The sequence below is a fragment of the Onychostoma macrolepis genome, chromosome 04, assembly GCF_012432095.1.
Source record: "Onychostoma macrolepis isolate SWU-2019 chromosome 04, ASM1243209v1, whole genome shotgun sequence".
NCBI lineage: Eukaryota > Metazoa > Chordata > Actinopteri > Cypriniformes > Cyprinidae > Onychostoma > Onychostoma macrolepis.
Genome location: NC_081158.1, coordinates 26,454,627 through 26,478,274, shown reverse-complemented (window position 1 = coordinate 26,478,274; position 23,648 = coordinate 26,454,627). Strand labels below are relative to the sequence as shown.

The following is a 23,648-nucleotide window of genomic DNA, read 5'->3' as shown; positions in this document are numbered from 1 at the left end:
CTATTCGGCCATTTGTGTGCGTGTGTTGTGGATGTGAGGGACCCCAGTCTGACGGATGTTAACACTCAGACAGGGTAAATTAAAGCTGAGAGCTGGGGAAAGTAATCAGTGCTTTTCTCTCTGTTCATATATACTCTAGACTATATCTACATGTCCTCACTCATATGATACTCGAAAAGCCACAGTATGGTAAAAAGGCAAATTCGTTATTGGATACGGGTATTACCTTTAGGTTACTGAGATATATCTGTTCATGCTCACAAAAATATACAATACAGGGAGGCACGGGAAAGTACAAACTGGTATATGTCACATACAATATTTCAATATCCAGTTTTAAGATCACTTTTTATTATATGGTACATTCTGATTGTATGTGCTCAGACACACACACACACACACACACACACACATACACACACTTGCGACCGCATATCAGTTGATGTCTAGAATAATGAGCCAAGTTGCTACATTGCTTGGCAACCGCTGTCAGCCTATTAGAACTATATTACTTCAGGGCAGAATTGTTTATTCTGATTAATTATTTTTTAAAATTATATTACTGTTGTCACCATTTTATAAAATGCTTTTCATCATGCCTATCCTCTTGATGATAAGAGGTTTGTAATGGCCATTGTTTAATTTTTCTCAGAGAAAATGTCTTCATTTGCATTTTATTTTATTGTTCTGAAACTGACAGGACAAATAAAGTAAAAAGAAATACATTTATTTGAGTACTGCAGCAAGGTCAAATATATTAAATTATAATTTAATATCAAAATTGATTAAAAATGGACTCTACTTTCTTAGTACATGTTCTTTGATATATACTGTGCACAGCAATACATATTGTGCATGATTTATTCTAAATGTAAAAAGCCTTAACATACTTCATCAAAATATTACTTAATCCTCTGAAATTGTTTTCGTTTTTCACATTTTAGTCAACAGCCTAAAAGCCATTTAATCATTGCCATCCTGATGGGTAAAATTAAGTCCTGTCCTATACAGTTTTGCTCTTTGAATATGTGTGTTGCTCAAAAATAAGTCATATTACAGAAGAAATATGGGCTTCAAACGAGAATACATGTTGACTTCATGTAAACAGATGCTCTGAACCTTTAAAATGACCATTATATGACATTATATGAGTCATTATGTCAACATTGAAGGCTGTTTTGTGAGCTCAGAGGGCTGTAAAATCACATCTAGCTACATTAGGATAAATGATTTAGTTGCCATAGAGCTCTGCTTTTATAATATGACTTTTATTGAAGACCGTATAGAGAACAATAAAGTCTAAATGTGTTTATCCGAGACAGATACCTATTCTTATTCAGGACCGTCTTGAGGTTTCTGGTGGTTCTGAAATCTGTGCTCAGTCTTTCTCCACGCGATCCTCAGTCAATGACAATCAGTGGCGGCTGCTGGTCTTTCAAAGAGGGGAAGCTCATTTTCGGCCTACATCATAAAAATTGTCCATTTATTTAAACGTAAATTCTGCCCTACGTTCCTTTTCAAGAAAATGCTCTGTGACCCTGTTGTACCAACTAGGCGTCTTTTCCAGTGACACTAGCCTACTGTATGAATGAATGAATGAACAAACAATCTAAAAAAAAGATATTAAACTCGACGGAGGAAATGTGGGAATTAGGTTAAACTGAAACAAGGAATGTGGTGTATGTTGTCACAATACCATAAAAATGTCTTACGATACTATACCAGCTTAATTTATAATTCAATTCTACAAAATGAATCAGAATTTAATAAATAGATGTAAGTGAAAACAGACAATATTATTCTCTTAATACTTAATTAATGTGAATGAATGACTGGCTATTGTTATCCATGAAATGATCTAAACAAAACTCATCTTAGCACTGAATAATGCACAGAAGCTGCATGAAGTGACATTTAGATGTGGCATTTATTCATTTAGACTTGATTTATAATTGCATAAATAAAGTTATGAGATTAATGTTTTAAATACAAAATTCTGAATATAGAAATATGTAGGAAAATAATGTAATATGCCTACTTTTAGACGGGAAACTTAAAAACGGCCAGCAGGTGACAGAAGTTCGTGATTGAATCACTGAGTCATTCAAATGATTCTTTCAAAACGGCTGAATCCCTTGCAGTCTTAAAGAAATCCCCACTGATGACGATTGATGCTTTTGTCAGTTAAGTGTTGAAGCTCTGCACAGCTTTTATATTTGACAGTCATTTCACACTCTTAGGGGTTAATTGGGATCTCCAGCACATCTGTGATTCTGTTCCATTAAGGGAAATGTTCAAGCAAGCACTTGACAGAACAAACAGACCTGCTAAACGAACCTGATGTGTATCGATAGCTCTTTAAATGTACAAATATCACTATACAGTATATCTTTTTCTCCGTATCTTTTGTTTCTCTACCTCTCTTTTTTGCTTTCTCCATCCCTCAGTCCCTACGGATTCTTTTGGTTTGCTCCAGGAAATGCATTAACCCCCTTTGTACGGTGACAAAGGGGTGTGTTAATCTCACCGAGTTAGGAGGCAGGCACATGGGGGTGGATGCCAGGGAGAGTCGAGCGGCCGCGTATGTGTGTATGTGAGGCAGATGCCTGTCAGAGCGTTCACCGGCCACACACATGCTGCACGAGCCACAGAGAATGGTTAGCGAGATACACACTTGATACACACCGTGACCAGGAAAGGACTGCTGTTGACTCACTGCAGTATTAAGGTAATAGTGTTCTAGCTGTTAAAAATAACATGATTTTTTTTACCCAGAATGACACTTTGTTTTGTTCTCTGTGATTTGATCTTGAGTTTTTTTTTTGGTATTTATTAGGGTAATGTTTGCATTTCTCACACCCTGTGGGTCAAAGTTACACCTCCAGGGTGAACTATTTCCTTTCAATTCTTTGACTCGGGTTTTGTGACTATAGTTCCTTAGAACAAACAACATTTTGTCCAAAGCGCGGTACACACCTGGTATCATCTTACCTGTTAAAACCAGTCCGATTTGTCTTTGTGTGCGCTGATTTGTTTATTCGGAAATCATAGTGTCTGCTGATGGGATGTCTGTACTAGGTGCACAACTACAACATGGCAGCATGTATTGAGTTGATGGGAGAAACCTTTTAATGTTTTATCTGCCAATCTGTGGTATGCTTAATATATTCAAAGACTACAGAATACCCAAGACGTGTCACTCATATAGTTTTGAATGGGGAAAAATGCAACGCTCAATATGGCTACTCAATCACAGGAAGCCCCGCCTTCTGAATGAAAGAGCCAATCGTTAATCAGTAAAGTCAGAAATCAGTTGTTGTCAGATTTCTTTGGTGATTTCAAATATGAAATTTAATCTTAAGCTTAGTGAACAGCTTTGGAGAATTTGATGTTTCCACATTCAAAGAGATAGGAGTGGCCGCCGAGTGACATGACTTTTCTTAAAGAGACTTTGATATATTTAAGTAGATATATAGATATAGTCATGTATGTTGATGTAGGTGATAGGGTATTTATTTACTGATCAGTATACAAAAATTTGTATACTGAATGGATAGATAAATTAATAGATGATGGATGTAAGAAAAGAGAAATGGATGGATGAATGTATGAAAAAAATAGATCATTAGATAAATTAATGGATAGTTGGCTGGATGGATGGATGGATGGATGGATGGATGTTGGATGAATGGATGGAAAAATAGATGAATATGTAAATGGATGAAAAAGAAATTTAAGGATGGATAGATGGATGAAAAAGCAATGGATAAATGTATAGATGAATGTATGAAAAAAGAAATAGATCAATAGATGGATGGATGGATGAAAAAGAAATGAATGGATGGATGAATGTGTGAATGGATGAAATGTAGGGATGGGTGGATGGATGGATGAAAAAAGAAATAGATCAATAGATAAATGAATGGATGGATGGATGGATAAATGGATGTTGGATGAATGGATGGATGGATGAAAAAGAAATGGATGAATGGATACATGGATGAATATATAAATGGATGAAAGAAATTGAGAAATAGATGAATGGATGAAAAAAGAAATGTATGGAAGGATGAATGAATGAATAGATTAAAAAGACGTGGATGGATTGATTGATTGATTGATTGATTGATGGATGAAAATAGAAATAGACAGATGGATGCAAATAGAAATGGATGGATGGATAAATGGATGAATGGATGGATGGATAGATGAAAAAGAAATGGATCGATGAAGGGATAAATGGATGGATAAATGAAAAATTAAATTGATAGATGGATAAATGGATGAAAATAGAAATAGCTGGCTGGATGGATGGATAAATGGGTGAATGCTTGAAAAAGAAACAGATGGATGAAAAAAGAATTGAGTGGATAGATTTTTGATAATGCAGCATCACATATTTTATTCTCTCAGAACCCCCTTCATCTCTCTCTCTCTTTCTCTTTCTCACCCCATCGTGCCGGCATGTGGCCTGTCTCCATGACAACACCTCAGGTCAGCTCTGAGAGGTGGGAGGTAGTTGGTGTGAATTTTTTGTTGTTGTTTTATTGCCTCTTTCTCTCTCTCTCTCAGTCTCCCTCTTTCTGGTCTCTGTGAGACAGCAGCTGTGTGTGACAGCTTCACTAGAGGCTGGAGGTTTCCTCAGTTTGCCTCAAATTTCGAGAAAACAATGCAGTAAAGCGACGCGGCTCTGCCTCACAGCGTCTTTGTGGCCCGTCTCCCATCAAAAGATGCCGGGGGGGGAGGCTGTGTCAGCGGCCGTGTTTCTGTTAATGTGAAATGAATGCGTGCCTCTCGAGGGAAAACGCTAATATATGCGCGACCATGAACCAGCACGTGTGATGTAGGGGTGCCGTTGAAAGCAGGTCCCTCTGTCACTCTTTCTGCTGATATACAGCATGGCTTTGTGTTTGCACAGAGCCAATAATGTTTAGAAATCCCAGTGGGCTTTGAAATAACAAATGTGTGTTTTTTTGTCTTTTTTATTGTAATGTACCCACTTTTTGGTGCATCTGTGAACTGTGAAGCCTTTGTCCTTTAATTATAATGTCCTTCAGTGGTCCTCAGATTAGCACAAACTTCAGTCACTCGCTTTGTCATCTCCTCTTGTAACGATGGCATTGTTTTTTTGTTTTTTTACAGCATCCACACTATTCTGAGCTGCTGACATCTGGTTGGAACCAGAGGATCCACTCTTTCATACAGTCGAAACAGGTAAGATGCTTTTTGTTTGATTCCCACTGACTTTTTGATGTATTCATTGTGATTCAGTGGCAGTTTCGTCCCAGACAGAGAGAGGAACAGAGCAGAGGCATAAAAAGAAAAAAAGATGAAAAGGAATGAGTGATGTGATTTTATGATTTATGACTTGCATATCTCTCTTCACTTCACCAAGATGAACTAAAAAGCTGCTACTGAAATCGAATTTTGGCTGCTTGCACACACCGATGTGTGCTGACAGATTGTTATCATGTTGAAAGCTGGGAAATGTGTCTGGTTTGAGGTTTGACTAGTGCAGTTGTGTTCGTAATCTTTGATCGTTTATTTACTATGTCTTGTATTCTAAATTAAAATGGATTTTGTAAAGAAATGATTTAAAACAGAGGAGGCCAAACGTTTTAATATGAAGGGCCAAAAAAAATCATACCTGATTGAGGACTGTGGGCATTATATCCAACAGTATTACATTTAAATGTATTATATATATATAAAAAAAAAAACTCATTTAAATTCATTTTAGTCAAATTCACTTATATTTCAAAATTCATATATGTTTCAATGGCATGTCTTCTTTTTTCCCCTTCTCTTGTGTTATAGCATTAAAGGTCATCACGGGCCAACTTTGGTCCCATGGACCCTGGTTTGGACATCTCTGATTTAAAGGAATAGTTAATCCAAAAATCAAAATTCAGTAATCATGTTGATCCAAACCTATTTTCGACAGCATTCTTCAAGATTTCTCATTCTGCGTTCTATTTAAGAAAGTAAGTCATACGGACTTGGTTTGGAAAAACATTTTTTGTGTAAACTATCCTTTTAACTCATTTTTAGATGTAATAGATATAAGGAAAGAGGAGATTCAGTTTCAGCATAGTAGCTGAAAGTGTAAAGTACACTAAAACACAATCAAATGTACACATTGTAGGGAAAAAAAACTTGAAAGTGCTGATCCGTAAATGTGCTGAATCTACAATTGAAGCAGCATACGTTGTTCTGTCATCCAAAGTGTTCGATTTAGCCTCTGAGGGCACAAACTGGTTGTCAGCAGTGTTAGGCAACAAGTGAGACACTACCTACAAAAAATCCAATCGATCAATAAAACCTTATATAATCTAATCTGATTTAATTCAGGGAAAACATCTCTGGTTCTGTGGAAAAATGATGAATCGGTAGAATAAAAAGTGATAAATCTTGAAGGTGAAGACATCTTCATCTTTAAGTGTAAAATGCAAACTTTTCAAGCTACATTTTAATTAGTCACTTCTTTTGAGATTATCCAGAATCCTTCATATTCCAGCCAAGACTAATGTATTAAAACACACACACATTGCATACTTGATTTCTTGTTCTATAGGAATGCAAGTGATAGTGGTTCAAAAGCAGTGAAGTGCATGTGATGTGTTGAACTACATGTTTTACATGCTGATACTATGATGAAAACTATGTGTTCTAAAGATTTAACTTGAAATGAATGGACTGAATGTGATTCTTCCCTAATGATGATCCCTGCTGTGCTTAGACGTTACTGAGAGCGTCTGGCCCCGTTAGAGCAGATATACAGACGGGGTGCTTCAGAGCTCAGCTGTGTTTAGGAGGAAAGAGCAGACAGAAATAGACAGTGATCTTGTGAGCATGATGCATGCTGCTGCTGCTGGGAAGTTGTTTTTGTGACGTATAATGTTGTCAACTTTCTTTGGTTTGTTTGTGTGGACTGAGACACATTTTGCAACATATTTCCATGATGATTCTTCTTTATAAGCCTTTTGGTTTGACTTAAAAGCATAGTTGATGGCAGATTTTTCATTTTTGGCTCATTTGCTCACCCTCATGTGATTTAAAATCTGAATGACTTTCTTCAGTTGAATGTGCATGCTGTTTTTTTTCCATTAAAGTGAATGGTGACCTCCAGATTTTCAGTGGATGATTACCTCAAGCATCATAAACACAATTGACACATAGTCAATGTGTCTTTTGTGTTACATCCCAGTTTTCATTTTAATTTTTTTGGTGAACTGTCTCTTTAATCTGTCTGTGATGCAGATTTGAACTCTGGCTTTATGACTACAGTTAAATGTAAGCCTGTTTCCTGGAAATTCTGTTCTTGCTTTCACAAAGGGATTAGATGACATGACAAGTGTTACATCACAGCACATTTTGAACCGTGTAATGGTAGTGATATCAGCACATACTGTAAAAGCTCCTGTTCACCCACATACAGCATGTGGACAGATGACCACAGTTTATCTGAGCGCCGAACAGATGGAACAGAGAGAGTAGTGTGCCAACCCATCCTTTCCTCCGGTATTAGCTAAAATAAACTGTGAAAAGAGATTTTATAGAACAAAGCGTAGAAATAGAATAGTAAACGTGTTAAAAAATTTTCATTCATTCATTTAAATAATGCATGTAATATTTAAAAATAAGTATGGTATATATTATAAACAAAAATTGAACTGGTGCTGTTTTGGAAACATATTTTAAAATGATCTTAATTTACAAAAAAATGCATTATTAAGAACCCGTTCTTGATCCTTTCCTCCATATTCTGGAAAATAAATTGTGAAAAGAGATTTTATAGAATCAAAAATGCAGTGTAATCAAAAAAGAAAAGTAAATGTGTCAAAACAGTATTTATTTATTTAAACAATACTTGTAATATTTAAAAAATAAAGTGTGATATATTATAAACAAAAACAAAATCAGTACTACTTTGGTAACATATTTTTAAAATCTTAAATAAACAAATAAATAAATTAGAACCGGTTCTTGATCCTTTCCTCCTGTATTCTCTAAAATAAATTGTGAAAGAGATTTCACAGAACAATGCATAAAAATAGAAAGTAAATTCATTAATTTATTTATAAATAATTTTAATTTATTTATTTATTTAATTAATACATGTAGTACTTAAAATAAATGTAGTACTTAAAATAAACAAAAACAAAATTGGTACTACTTTGGCAACATACTTAAAAATAATAATAATAATAATAATAATAAATGTAAACAGAATAAACAGAATTGTTACTTTTTTGTTTTTAAATGAGTTTTAAATGAAAAAAATTTGTTATACTTAAAAATATAATACATAAGAACTGGTTATTATTTCTTTCCTCCTGTATTCTGAAATAGAACAGTAAATATGTTAAAAAATCGTTCCTAACATGGTTATGCACAGGGACATGTATTTGTTATTTATACAATTTATTTTATTTATTTATAAATTTGATATAAACAAAAATAAAATTCATACTATTTTAGTGACATATTGTTAAAGTATCTTAATGTAAAAAAACTCAGTTCTAAATTCAAACAATCATAGCAACAATAATTGACATTCAAACCATGCTGGAACACTAGAAATACTTCTCTTGCTGCTGTGACCTCTGTCATTTTTCTAGAGTCATCATGTCTGGTCATTGAGATACCTCTCACCCTCACTGTGTTTGTCCAGAATACAAATAAGCCTGGTTTACCGTGTTGTGGCCTCTCTTAGAGGAGATCTTTTATGAAACACATGTCCCACCCCCTCAGTCTCTCATTGCTGATGGAAAGAGAGTATAGATTTTATACTGAGCACTGAGGCAGATTATATAGTCTGATCAACAGATTGACATTTGAGAGCTCTTTACAACCAGTGTTGAATAAAACATAACGTCCCCCTGTTACACATGTGGTCTGGGAAAAAATCTGCAGGAATGAAGTCAGAATTATGACTCGCGAGTCGCAACCTTCAGAAACCACTGAGTCATTTCTGAACATTCCCGGCTGCTTTTTAAATAATTAATGGTTTGTAGTAGTTTCTGAGAGCTCAGTCTCTATCTTCAGTATTTTTAATTATATACAGATTTTTTGCAACATTACAGTAGAAAATTGCACAATAACCTTTTGTACTTCTTAAACAGTAATTTTAGCCTTTGTGTGCTCCATATTCTCCTGAGCTCTGTGTCGATAACAATGATTGGTATTTACCGGAATGAGAAACTTGAAAAGCAGACCCTAACAGGAGGCTTTGATTGCTCTAGACTATATTTCCCATGAGCTTCTAAGTATATAAAGTATTTTCATTGAAGCAGTTAAAGGTCTGATAGATTGATAGATGTTGTTTTGTTACTGCATTTTGTAAATGTATGTGCATCAAAATCTGCAATTTTATCTGAAATTTAATGCAAAATTTGTATTATGACTTAATAAATAACTTTTTTAATTTATTATTTTATTTTATACTGTGGAACACATCACAAGTATGAGTCAACTGAATTGCAAAATTCAGATTTAAAGCTAACTTATTTTATTTTATTTTTTAATTCCGTGAAATATTTATCTCTTAAAAACATTACTGAAAAAGTATTTTCATTGAAGCATCTAAGGGTCTGATATATTGATAGGTGTTGTTTTGTTACTGCATTTTGTAAATGCATTGCGAATCGTGCATCAAAATCTGGTATTTTATCTGGAATTATGACTTAATAAAAAACTTTTTTTAGTTATTGTTTTGTTTTATTATTTTATTTTATTTCATACCCTGAAATATTTAACTCTTAAAAACATCACAAGTATGAGTTGTGAAATATACATTGTGAAAACTGCTTCTAAATCTGAGATCTGCACAAATTTTCCCAAGTTTCCACATTGCGATTTTAGAGTGTGCTATTTATGCCCAAAGTGAATAGTTCTGCTCTGAGTGGTTCGGGTCACACTGTATTTTCAGCTTAACTGAACTATAAACAGCATAAAGCAACAATACAGTTCGTGAGTTGCCAGACAGGAGCTTGCTGACAATCAGCAACTTCCCAAAGCTCAGGAGAGAAAGAATGCTCTCTCGTTCTGCTGTCGCTGCAAGAACGAATGACCCTTTAGCTGTAGATAACCTCACACCAGCGCCATGTTAAATGAACTTAGCTCATTTATTTACATAGTAACACTATGCTAACTCCAGCCAGTGACCTTCTGAAACAAAGCGAGCTGTGCTTTAGCATTATCTTGCTTCCGAAAACATCATTTGTTGGTTTTCAAGCACAAAAACAGGGTAATGGCTAGATAAACTGCTAACGGAGCAGTTCAACAAATACAGTCAAATGCTTATGAGCTTAGACTGTGCAACCAGTGACTTTCAGAAGACAAATTTGTGTTAACATCTATAATGAAATCCATGCTGTGAAGCCAGCTCAGTTCGTTCAGACAGATAATTGAATCAATTTCCTTGACTCATTGATTCATTTGTGCTCTTGCAAATGAGTCAAAGCAATGCATTTCATAAAACATTTGAGTAAACAGGGATTCGATTGGCCCAGAGGTACTTTATGAATTAAAATGCAAAACAAAACAGTATATTGTCTAGAGAACAGATATGAGCTTGTAAACAAACATTAACCCTAAAACTGCAAGAGTGTTTAGCATAAAGCTGCCGTATCATCTGTTTTTCCACAGTTTTATCTAATTCCCTCTTCAAGGGCTTCAGACTTTGGTGTGAAAAGAGACATTTAATCATGTCCCCTCTCATTTGGCCTGAAGGCGTCCTCTGCTAAAGTAAAGAGCGGTTCGTTCTTTTCAGTCTTCAATGACAGCGGAGAGCTGTTGAGAGGCTTCTCTCAGTAGTGTCCTCTCCTTGGATTTACATTAAAAAGATGGATGGGTTTGGCTGCGTTTTGTGTTTCTTATAATAGGCATGTGTGTGTAATAAGTGTGTTGCCCTGGACACGGAGTGATCGTTAAATTAGCAGCCCGGCTCGCTCTCTTGACTCAGGTCTTCTTCAGAGTGAAGGAGCTGTTGAGAAGAACTTGTACTATCAGAGGAAATAAGTTTCCCATGTACTCTTTCTGAGAGTACATTCTTCAACTACAAAAGAGAGAGCTTACAAATACAATACTTAATCTTGCCAATTAAATTCCTTTTAAAAGGGCAAGATATTTTTTAATCAATATTTTTAGCTTTCATGTTTTCCCTGAGGTCAACTTATTATGAAAAGTTTTATGTTGCAACCCAAACTATTACCGAAATAGTTTTTTGTACACAAGTAAACAGGAATTCTTCATTTGATATAAGCTGAATTGGCTGAAATTGCTTTTTTTGCGTTTTGTTTGTGTGTGTGTTTTTAGTTTTGTGTTTATTTGTAATTATTTTGTTTAAGAACCACTGGCTTAGATTGTTTACATCACATTACATATGATATACATTACAGAATACATATGTTCACAGTGCATATGTACCAAAAGTGTTTATTGTATATAAGTAAACAAGAATTATTCATTTGATATAAACTGAATTGGCTGAAATTACTATAAAAAAGCTGAAATTAGCTTTTTTGTTTTGTGTTTATTTGTTTTGTTTTTGTTTTGTTTGAGAACCACTGGCTTAGAGTGATTTCATCACATATTACATATGACATACATTATACAGTGTTTCCCCTGCCATTATATTAGGGGGTTGGGGGGTGCCGTTGGGGTGCCCTAATAAGTACATCTTATTTTATTTTATTTTCTCTATAGTGCCATATCACAACAGAAGTCATTTAAAGTTACCTTTCATACAGAACAGCTCAATACCTTGTTCTTTTATTAAACAAACTAAATAGCCTTATATTATTTATATTATTTATCTTATTTACACGACGGCATGTCATGGTCGCGCTCTCTGTATCACGCACAGCGGAGTTCAGCCCCGATGCACACACACACACACACACACACACACAGTGGTGGCACTAGGGCGGGGCTTGACGGGGTTATAGCCCCATTGAAACTTGCTTAACCCAGGCACAGGCCCCCCAAGGATTTCCAAATGATTTTCCTGTTTTTTTTAACTCTCGGTGTCACTCTCATTAACATTGAAAAATAAACATTAAAAACCTAAAAAAAAGTGCCTAATATGTGGCCTATAAACGATTGATAATATGGGGGAGGGGTCAAGCAACTCAAGCAAGCAACGCGCAAACTTTGCGCAAGACGGTGAACGTCAGTCAATTCACTATAGAGAAAGTGAAAGTAAAACAACTGACGGTTAACGCTGCATTAACGGTGCATATTCTCTCAAGACAACGAGAGACAAATCTACTTCAGCATATGCTGAAAACGGTATATAACTGTCTTAAATGATTCCCTTAATATTTCTCTTGTGACTGTTAGTGAAAAACATGAGAAGAAACGTATTTTGCGTTAAACAGGTTGTTTTTCAAAATCGGTACATGAAATAAAGCTGCTCTGAATTTTGATTGATGACTGCAGTGTTAATACGTAATAATAATTATAGGCCCATAAATCATTGTATAAATTAATAGACCTGTTTTAGAAAAAAAACCCTTTTTAAAAACATTTTCAATGAGGAGTAAGCTAGCCTACTTTATTATCCTTTATGTAACAGGCCTACATTAATTGGAAATGTTAAATCCTCTTAATATTGCCAATTTTTGATGCTTTTGACAATATCTCTGGCTATCATCTACACATGCTACGATGCAAATCAGCACGGGGAGGTTATCACCCACAATGTGTGCTCGTGTGGAAATAGTTTTATGAATTGTCGGCACTATCTATTATAGGCTAAATGGTTAGAATTTACCATGTTTTCCTAACAGTTGGCATTGAGTGACTGACACTTGATGGTCAGACAAAAATCACTAGATATGTGTAAAAACCCCCAAATAAATAAATAAATAAAGATAACTTAAATAAATAAATGAAACAATGAAAAAAGAAAAAAATCCCAACTTTCTCTCTTTTCTATATTCGTTCATAAATTATTTTTCTTTGTAAGTGTCATATTTGGCAGTTGGCATTAGAAGTTATATGACTAATAACAGTGGCATATGAGAAGTTTAACCTCAGGAAAAAAGTTAAATATGCCTTTTTCAAAGCTGCTGTATATAAAAAGCTGATAGTTAAAGTTAGGTGTTCATTACGTTCTATCAATTCAATTAGTTTTTTAGCATCCCCTCTGAACTGTTAAGCCCCCCCTTAGCACCCCCAACAAAAAGATCCTGGAGTCGCCACTGCACACACACACACACACACACACACACACACACAAATGTACGCGCACACACAAGTGAGCACACTCCCACTCGTATTTATAAATATTAAGTCGCAAAAAGACTATTTAAATATGAATTCTGCGTGTCTCTGTGTTATGAATGGCGCAGACGGGTTTTGTTTACTACTTGTACTGAAGCGCGCGTGATGCTTGCGGTGATATTAGCGTCTGCCGTCTCACTAATGAGGACATAAATACATGAACAACATCTCCAGAACTGCTCCGAGACTCACTTCATGAGCATTTGACCGTTTCATTTGAGTAAAACTATCCTCATTATATCATATACACACAGAAATGTAAAGGTATTCACGGCAACCCGTCACAATAAAAGTTTGGTTTACCTTGAAGTCATTGCGGCAAAAATAGCCAACAATATTATTGTTCAGTAGAATGTATGTAATAGGCTACTACTAAAATTATTAAAACCTTATTTTTAAGGGATAATCATACAATGTTTTTAATTGTAATATTAAATCCCCTTTATTTTCCAAAAAATTAAATTTGTTTAATATTCATTAATTAAAAGATAAATTAAATTAATGTTTTATGCCTTAAAATTGCAATACTCAACACAGAATTTCCGAGGAAAAAAAAATCTATTGTAAGAATAAATTAAATTTGTTTTTATGCTTTCAAATAATTAGACATCCAAAACTTGGTAACAATAAAACATAATGTTGGAAAAAATAAAACATTTCATAGGGCCCTAAACATGTAATTTTTGTTAACATTTTAATAAATTGATGTTAAATTGTTCAAGTTTCATGATTTTAATTAGCTAGACATGCTTTTTGATTAATAAAATTTTATTTAACCATTAAAAAGGAGTCCAGAAAAATTTAAACGGAAAAAAATAACAGAATCCACCCCCCCCCCCAAAAACTGTTATATATTACATACGTTTACAGTGCATATGTACGAAAATTGTTTATTGTACTGTATATAAGTAAACAAGAATTACTAATTTGATATAAGCTGAATAGACTGAAATGGCTATTATAAAAAAAGATAACATTGTTTTTTGTTTGTTTGTTTGCATTTTGTTTTGTTTTGCTTTGTTTTGTTTGGTTTTGTTGTTTTGCTTTGCTTTGCTTTGCTTTGTTTTATAACCACTGGCTTAAGGGTGGAATACACTACACAACTTTTAAAATCTGAGCAGATTTTGTGGATCAGTGGATCAGTATATAATATGTGCGATATGTCTGCAATATTTAATACCTTCAGAGTTTATTTTGAGCCTCGTTATCGTGGTAATATCCAGCCCTATTCAGAACAAACACTCAGAAAGACCCTCCCTGACCTGATGGATATTCTGTTGATGGTTCTCACACTTCTATGGCCTTGTATTCACATGTGATAGATGAAAGTTTCATTAAAGGGATTGACGTATACAGTATTCTGACTTAGAACTAATAGAAGTTTCAGTATAAAAAGCAAACATTCTTAGCTATGGTATGGTAACAGACAAAAGGTTTGTTTAATAGGTAGTTTAAATAGCTAGAAATAAACTCAAATACGAAAAGGTTAGTTTGGCAACAAGGACTTCTGATCTCTCTTCTCGTGAAAGAGAATAACCACTTGTCAACACAAACAACATGTTAGCCAAGCCCACAAAAGGCAGCAGAAGGATGTGGTCAAAACAAATCCATAAGAATGAAGTCTTTTGATTGTACGGTATGGTCTCTGTTCACTTTTTACAGTAGAAGTCCATTCATATGTAAATGATGTCATTCATTTGCATATATTCTTCTCAATTTATGCAGGGATTATGCTGAGATGAATACTAAAATAGACTGGTTTTGGATAAGCCTGTGGCAACTTTTCTCTTGCTGAAAGTGAATCTGCATAATGACTTAAGGATAATAATTCAAGTTATGCGAATAAAGTCTCTAAATATAAAATATTTGCATATACATTTAGAAATATATGGGAAATTGTTAATAAAAGGGTTGACTTTGGCGTCTTAGAGCATGTGACACATATTCCCTTTAGTGTGTTTATCTTTTTTGTCCATCCAGGGTGGCCTTCATCCAATAAAGAGGCCATTAGCCAAGTTGATCCAGAAAAGGGGCCTCAGCAGCCCGGCTGTCCCAGATTGAGATCCATGATTTAGGCAGATGCCTGTGCCTTTAGTCCTTCATCCAGCCAATCAGAGAATGAATAGCGGCCTGTATCAGATCACCTATGCTGACCAGCATCTCTCCTCCATCTCTGCTGATTCTGTCATGATACGAATGACTCAGCAGTAACCAAATCACAGTTTTTTTCAGTTCTGTGAGACCAGGATGTTACCCAAAGCATCCTTTTGAGCTGTTGGGAAATCTAATTATGCCAAGGGGCCAGCATTTAAAGCAAACAATCTTTTATTATTTAAATTAAAATAAATAAATATTCATATTTAAAATTATTATATAAAAATGTAATATTATTATGTTAAAAATAATAATATTATATAAATATACATATATATATATATATATATAGGTTTTTTTTTTTGAGCAAACGTATAATATTTTCAAATCTTTTTCCCCCGCCTCACACACTTTCCTAATCAACAAAAGTGGCTTGAGGCCAAAGGAATAAAAATAACAAATCTGAGACCTATTATGAAAATTTATGTAAAAATGAAGAGACGTAATTGAATTTTTCATTAGTTTGTCTTTATTCAGCTAATTTGACCATGAATGTTAATAGCCTGAATTCGGGGACAACATCTGTTGGTTAATTCATTCAGTCATAAATCATGCATTATTGCCAGAGAAAATATGTTGAACATGCAATGATTAGAATCGATGTTTGTGCTATGCAAATTTGTAATTTAGACAGACTACATGACTGCACATCTCCACCATATGACAGCACAGACATGAATCTAGACTTGGTCTTTGTTACAACTCATACTCTCATTTTAAAAGGCACAGATGCCGGTGTCTACTATGTTTTTTCACAGATTCTTATGTTCGAGAATAGCTAAAGGTCAAGCCGATTGCATGGCAACAGGAAATGTGATTGACAGTTTCCATTTAAGACAGTGTCACTGTCACTCTCTATACTGCAATTGACCGGTTCAGGTTTTTCCAAAGGGCGCTTGAGCACATACTGTCACCATAGCAGCCATCAGACACGCTGTGCACATTGTCTGAAATACTGAAATGTGGTAAATCTACTTGCCTTCGGGTATTGAGGGAGTCTTGCCATTTCTTCTGCCAGAAAATGTGTTAATAGGCCCTTGAATTTCTGTACTCACTCCTGTCATTATTTTGACTCAATGGACAATGGTTTCATTTTTAATGCTTTTCTATCCACACTTTTTAAAATTGACTTATTTTGTACTATTTTATTTTTTAATTTTTATTGTTTTTAGTTTTGTGTTGTTTTGGTTTCGGCTTTTGTTTTGTTTTGTTCTGCTATGCTTTGCTTTGTTTTGTTTCGGTCATGACCCACAACACTTGATCTTATTGAGTTAATATTATTTATTTTCCTATGCATAAATTTTGACTAACGTGAGCTTAAATTTCTGAAACCATATTCTGCTTTTATTCCGTGTCCAAGCAACTGACCTCCACTGTAGATTTATCACTGCCTAAACTGTATCTAGGAAACCAGTCCCGTGCATCACAGAGAAACACGATGTAGATTCCAGATCGTGGTATAAGTGATACTCTTGGTACATGTGATATCCAGAAGAACCAGTCGCTATCTTGAATGCCTGAATCCTTCACCTTGAGATAAATCTTTGGCTTTACAGACTCATGCTTTCTCTCTCTCTCTCTCTTTAGCTGTATGATGCCGTCAAGGTTTCTGAGCTCATGAATTATGCAAAGCAGAGCCCATTTCCCTGACACAGCCTGCTACACAGCAGAATCACTCAGATAGCACTCTCTATACCTACCGCCAGGAACAACCGATGCTAGTTCACTTCTCTGACACATTATACTCCTCCTTCCTATTTGAAAACTTTACACGGCCTGATTCTACTCATATTCTTAGTTTACTTGGGTATATATTGTAAAAACATTGCAGTCACTCATCCATCAAAATCACAATGTGTTTTACAGCAGTTGTGATTCCTGTGTAAACACATTTAGGCCACATGCCAAGGTTGGGAAACACCTTTCATGTTATAGCTTATAAAAGGAGTCTCAATCAGTTGAAGTAATGCAAAAGTAACATAGTATTGCAACGTTACATTCTCCAACGCTGATTATTTTATTTTTTATTTTATGAAGAGCATTGCATTTTTGAAACCACATAATGTTTTAACCCATCTGAAAAGATGTGCTTCGTTAATTTCCATTCAGTCCATGCATAAAGCTGAACAATAAAACAAAAGGCTTTCTGGAGCAAGAAAGGCATGTGGTGTTTTTTTTTTTTTTTGGTTCTTAACCCACCTCTGAGGAACCAGACAGCAGGCTGTGTAATTTTGTGCTTCAGCCATGTGTATTGACATCCATATGTCAGTGCTGAGGGTGCTGCCATCACAGCGTTCCCGTCTCTTCCAGCTGAGCGCCCTCACATGTCTCTGTGTATGTCAGGATGATCTGAGGCCATGCAAACTGTCCGTCTCCAGCACGGATTCCCTCATAAAGATCTTGCCATATATTTGAGCTTTTACAAGCATAAAAGATCATTGTTTTTTAATTTGTTTTCTCTTTCAGTCTTGCTGGCTAACCGTGGATGCCCCTGTATGTTTGAATGGTCACATTGAGTGCGAATCACAAGGCCCAGTTGCTTTGACCTGGAGGGGAAGGATTTTCATGTAACGCACCCTGCCATGGACAGGAAGAGGAGTTGCACACTCTGTGGAGGAGCTGTGGTGCTGCTGCTGCTGCTGCTGGGTCACATGACCACTGCATTAGAAGTGCCTCTAGACCGTGAGTATTGCACAGTGAAACAAAAGTAAATCTGATGTGATTTAATAAAATGTAATAAATCCCAATAATGTAGATATAATTGGACAAAAGTGCACAAAAAAATCTAGTTTTCTACCTATCCTATTTTAAAACGAGAAAGTGATTTACATGTGATTTTGTCTGGGATTTTCTAAGACATTTTTAGACAAGATTAGAAATAAAACTGAAAGATTCTCAGAACATATTCATTCAAGCACACTAAAAAAGTACCAAAATACCCCAATTATTAAAATGGAAATGAAGTAGAGTATGTCACTGTGAGTCCTCGCAGTGCGTTTCTCTTTTCTCAGCTGCTGCTGCTCTCAAGAGAAGTGTTTCACATTTACATACTGACAGTGTGTTAAGTCAGCATTACTACTGTGTTAGCAGAATACACATGGACTTGTAAAGAGCATTGGTCACCCTTTGCTTTCTCCTTCATCTTTCTATTTCTATCACTCGCTCTCTGGCTGTGATAATCAACTCTATGAATATATGAGATATATAATATATGAGATGTATTAGATAAAATATATATATATTATATATACGATATATAATTGATATATATATATATATATATATATATATATATATATATATATATATATATATACAGTATATAATGTATATCAATTAGGGATGTGCATCTCATGACTGAGGTCGATACGACACGCATCTCGATGCATAGCTAATGATACGATACATGAAAGATACATATGAAGCAGCTACCGATGCGATGCGATACGATTCACCCCTATTACGATGCAATGCGATCCGATTCGATTCAACACAATGGGATTCGATGCAATACGATGCAATGGAAATCATTTTTAATGCCTCGAGGCCTGTTTCGTAAAACAAGTTAACAAGCCAGGCTTATTTCAGTTAGTCTGACTCATTGTCAAATGATTTGGTTCCATAAAGCAAATTTAACATAGGCCTAGACCAAGCTTAGTCACTGTGGCAACTTATGCTGGGAAACTAACCTGGGGCCGGATTCACGAAAATCTCTAAGAAATTTCTTAAGATAAATTCCACGAAGTTCGTAAGAATGTTCTTAAGTGCAATTCTTGAAAAATTCTTACGTTCTCAAATACAGTATATTCTTAAGAACATCTTAATTTTTTTCTTAAGAAGAAAATGGCAGTCTTTATCTGAGTGAATACATGATGCACTGAAAAACTCACACTTTACTGTCTTTTTGCACTTCCTGCAGATTACCCTAATAATAATAATAAGCACACACACTCTTTTTGTCGCGACTTTGACTGGCGCTCAGCTTCACGTTTTTAATGCGGCGTGTTTTTGAACAGCCTGTCTGTCTCAAGCTGCAGCGATCTGTTTCATTCATTTTTGTGCTGTGTTTTTGCACTCTCATCCGAGTGAGTGCTTCCGGTATGTGTCCGCGCTGCTACAGCAAACGCGTCCTGTGTATCGGCACATTCATATGCGTTGCATACTGCCAAAGATTATGTCATATTTATAAGCTAAAATAAAAGCGTCCAATTAAAGCTCCCTATCTGACTCGTTTTTGTAGAGTTGCTACTGAGTTTTGAAGTCAGCAAAAAGTAGCGTCACACATAGGCTAATCATGACCGATCATTGTTTACATTATCAGTCATCGCTGTCACTTCAGAAAACTCGCGCACATCCCTATTAATAGTCCTACTATGTATTATATGTAGCTAATGTTGTTGTAATGCTTAAATATAACAATTAATTTGAAATAACCCAATACATTTATTAAATAATTCTTACTGTTTTGGATTTAAGACAAGTCTGGGGCTGTCCTAAATTTAAGTTATTTACGATGATTTTTAAGAATTCTTCTTAAGTTTTGTCTTAGACCCTGTTTACACTAGTGCCTTTTCATTTTAAAACGCATAACTTTTGCTACAGTTACGCTATCGTTTACACCACTCCGGCGTTTTTGAGGTTGAAAACTGAGATTTTGAAAACGCTGTAGACCCCGTTTTAGTTTAAAAACTCCAGGGTTGCGTTGCAGTGTAAACGGACCAAAACAGAGACTTTTGAAAACGATGGCGTGGCTGCCCACATTCTCTCTGTGTATCCTTGATGACCGTGTAAACAATAACATCATGCTCATTGTTGTACCCATAGATATGTATGGGTAGATTCCCCATTCGACCGCTCCAAGCACGCAGAAGGGTCCGCCATCTAAATAATAGGGAATCTACCTATACATATCTATGGTTGTACCTGCATGAATGGTCACGTGACATGCGTTTTCGGTTGTGTAGTGTAAACGGAGATTGTTTCTGAAACACAGGATCGTTTTCATTCTAAAACGCCGTTTTAAAACGAAAACGCACTAGTGTAAACGGGGCCTTAAGAAAAATCTTATGAAAAAAGATAAGAATATTCTTAAGAAGAATTTTTGGGAATACAAAATATCCTTAACTTTTTTTCTTAGAGTTCAAAAATAATAAGAAAATGGCAGTTAAGAAGAAATTTCTTCTTAAGAATGTTTTGTGAATCCGGCCCCAGGTCTATGGTAACCTGGTTTTATGGTAGCTGTACCTTTTATAGTTTGCAGAACAGATAGCAGAACATTAGAACATTTCAATCTAAAATTGCTCTTTATAGCATTAAAATAACTAAATTAAAAGTTAAAATCACTGAATTAAAAATGAAAATAAATAATAAAGAAAATGACTATTTTAACTGCTATAAGAAACACACATTAAATCATTTGAGCTTAGTAATTACTACTGTAGCCTACTAGCTTACATTTGATTTACCCATTACAATAGTCCCTTTACAGTTACTGCTATCATAAAAATACACTTGTATGTAGGTTTAAAATTCCACAAAAGACAACAACAACAACAAATATTTTAGCAAATGTATATTATTATTGTGCTCTTATTCGATTGCGCTCTGTCTGTTTAGCGTGCATGCGCGCAGCAGCGGTCTCGCGTGCCTCGCCCACTCATGACAGTAAAATAGATATGTTTGCATGACTTTCTAACATTTACAGATGAAAAATATACCTGTGACATGTCAGTTATGCACTGAGGAAAACACAACGTCTCAAATGCATTAAACAGCACAGATATATTCGCTGTTTGCCATGGTGGATCGATCTGATCCATGATTGACATTAAGAGCTGCTTAAGAATAAGCGTGCACAAATTATTGAGATTGTGTGAATTTAATTTGTCGTTTATGGAATCGCTTTAGCCCCGATTGATTTGTTAGGTTCTTTCAAGTCAGGTTTTGGACTTAATCCCAATTTTTCCTCGGGTCTCTGTGGTGTTGTGATTCGTCATATTCACGCAGCAGCGGTGATGAGAGAACACGCTTGAGACACAGTTTAGAGGAGAAATCAATCTACATATAAAATATTGGTCTTTGTCATTTACTTTCTAAATAATAAAAGTATAGCTCATCCACTAGCAATTATATATAAATAAATCGGTTTTTACTGATGCAAATATGTTAGAAACGATGCATCGCGATATAAATTTCAACTTTTACGTTTTAACGTAACGTTAACGTTTTATGCCGATGCACCAAGCGAATCGGGGAATCTTCCCATCCCTAATATCAATGTATGAGATAAAAATTTGGGTACATTACGATTTTTCTTTTTGCAAGAAGTTAATACTGTTATTTAGCAATGACGCATGAAATTGTTCAAAAGATTACCATTTTTTTGTTCAAATAAATGCTGCTCTTTTGACTGCATATTGATCAATATATATTATATTCAAAATATATAATTCATTCAAATAATCCTTAAAAAATGGAAATGTGTTTCCACAAATAAATTAAGCAGCAGAAATATCAACATTAATAAGAAGACATGTTTCTTGAGCTCCAAATCAGAATATTAGAATGATTTCTGAAGGATCATGTGACACTGTACACTGGTGTAATGATGGTAAAAATTCAGCTTTGCCATCACAGGAATTTCATACATTTTAAAATGTATATAAAAAATACAAAATAGTTATTTTAAATGTAATGATATTTCAAAATATTACTATTTTTACTGTATTTTTGAACAAATAAATGCAGTCTTGGTGAGCACAAGAGATGTCTTCCAGAAATATTCAAAAATCTTACTGACTCCAAACAAAAAAAATAAAAGAGGGGGGTGGGGCGATTGGGGAGCTCTTAAGACCACCAGAAGGCATGATTATTCATGTTTAAACACATGGGTAAAGAATGAAGCACATTTTTAGGATAACGTAGTGCCAAAATTCATATCTTATTGTACAGTCCAGAATTTTAAAATCTTCTATAACCTATAATGCCTATAATGCATGAAGCACCATTGTCAGGGTGGTAAAGCCAATGTATCATTGACAAACAATCAGCATCATCAGAACTGCATTAGGAGAATGAAATGGCATGAGAGTTGCATGATGGGTAATGAATGCCCAACACACCTCCGGAAGTTTCACTGAGGGAACCTGACTTTGTTTGATCTTCTCTTCTCTCTTCTTCTCTTACACTAATTTGAACTCTTTTACTCTCTGCTTATGTATTTCCTGATTCATTTGGACAAAAAAAGCTAAAGTTCTGGAGGGATGTAAGTCTGGGCACTTTTGCTGTGAAATTTGTTGTGAATTAGGTCTACTTTAACTTGTGTCTTTTGCTTTCCTCTGTTTGAAGTGTTTATGAGTTTGATATGAATATTAACATATTTTATCCTTTATTAAACATTAAATCACCCAACTATAAAGCTATATGTAATGCATGACAGCTATGATCTGTCATGCCAACAAGAACGTCCATGACAGTTTGTGTGCATGCTGCATGCTCTTTGGTTGTTTGTCTCTCTGGATTTGGTTACATTGATAAACTAAAGCTAGGCACTTTTATATTTTTAGATATTTTCTTGCAGAATCAGTTTCTGCAAAGGTGGTGCATCTGTTCTGGCCAAGGTGTGTGTGTGTGTGTATGTGTGTGGGAAATAAAGATGCTTGTCTTCACGCTGGTTTCTGTGCTTCAGTGCCTCAGCCTCCCACAATAACTCATCAGTCCCCCAAGGATTACATCATCGACCCTCGGGAGAACATCATTATCCACTGTGAGGCGAAAGGAAAGCCTCATCCCAGGTGGGTGTCACTTTGAATCACCATGGTTACCGCTACTGCAGATTCTGCTGCTGTGGACGGATGCTTGGCGCTTAACACCTACGTACCAAAGTCTTCCTGAAAATTTGCTGAAAATGTACTCACCCTCTGTCTATCCATGATGTAGGTGAGTTTGTTTCTTCATTGAAACAGGTTTGTAGAAGTTTAGTATTATATCACTTGCTCACCAATGCATCCTCTTCAGTGAATGGGTGCCGTCAGAATGAGAGTCCAAACAGCTGATAAAAACATCACAAGAATCAACAAGTAATCTACATGACTCCAGTCCATCAATTAATGTCTTGTGACACAAAATCTGCATGTTAGTAACATACAAGTACATCATGAAAATACAAGTTCTCTATCCATAATATTGCTTTCTCCAGTGAAAAA

At 35.2% G+C, this 23,648-nt stretch overlaps 1 protein-coding gene across 12 annotated transcripts in view; it reads left to right on the top strand.

Annotated features, from left to right (window-relative positions):
* The window catches only part of nrcama (neuronal cell adhesion molecule a), a 59,842-nt gene that overhangs the window by 16,905 nt on the left and 19,289 nt on the right, over window positions 1–23,648 (top strand). For 7 of the 12 annotated variants that reach the window (XM_058773292.1, XM_058773298.1, XM_058773290.1 and 4 more), the window contains exons 2-5: window positions 5,143–5,214; window positions 17,911–18,126; window positions 22,691–22,708; window positions 23,132–23,237. In XM_058773292.1, the coding sequence (XP_058629275.1) occupies window positions 18,027–18,126; window positions 22,691–22,708; window positions 23,132–23,237 (224 nt within the window). In that variant the 5' untranslated portion in view covers window positions 5,143–5,214; window positions 17,911–18,026. Of the gene's footprint in view, window positions 1–2,447; window positions 2,729–5,142; window positions 5,215–17,910; window positions 18,127–22,690; window positions 22,709–23,131; window positions 23,238–23,648 lie in introns of all 12 variants that reach the window. The other 5 variants (XM_058773294.1, XM_058773299.1, XM_058773291.1 and 2 more) reach the window with 2 other exon arrangements.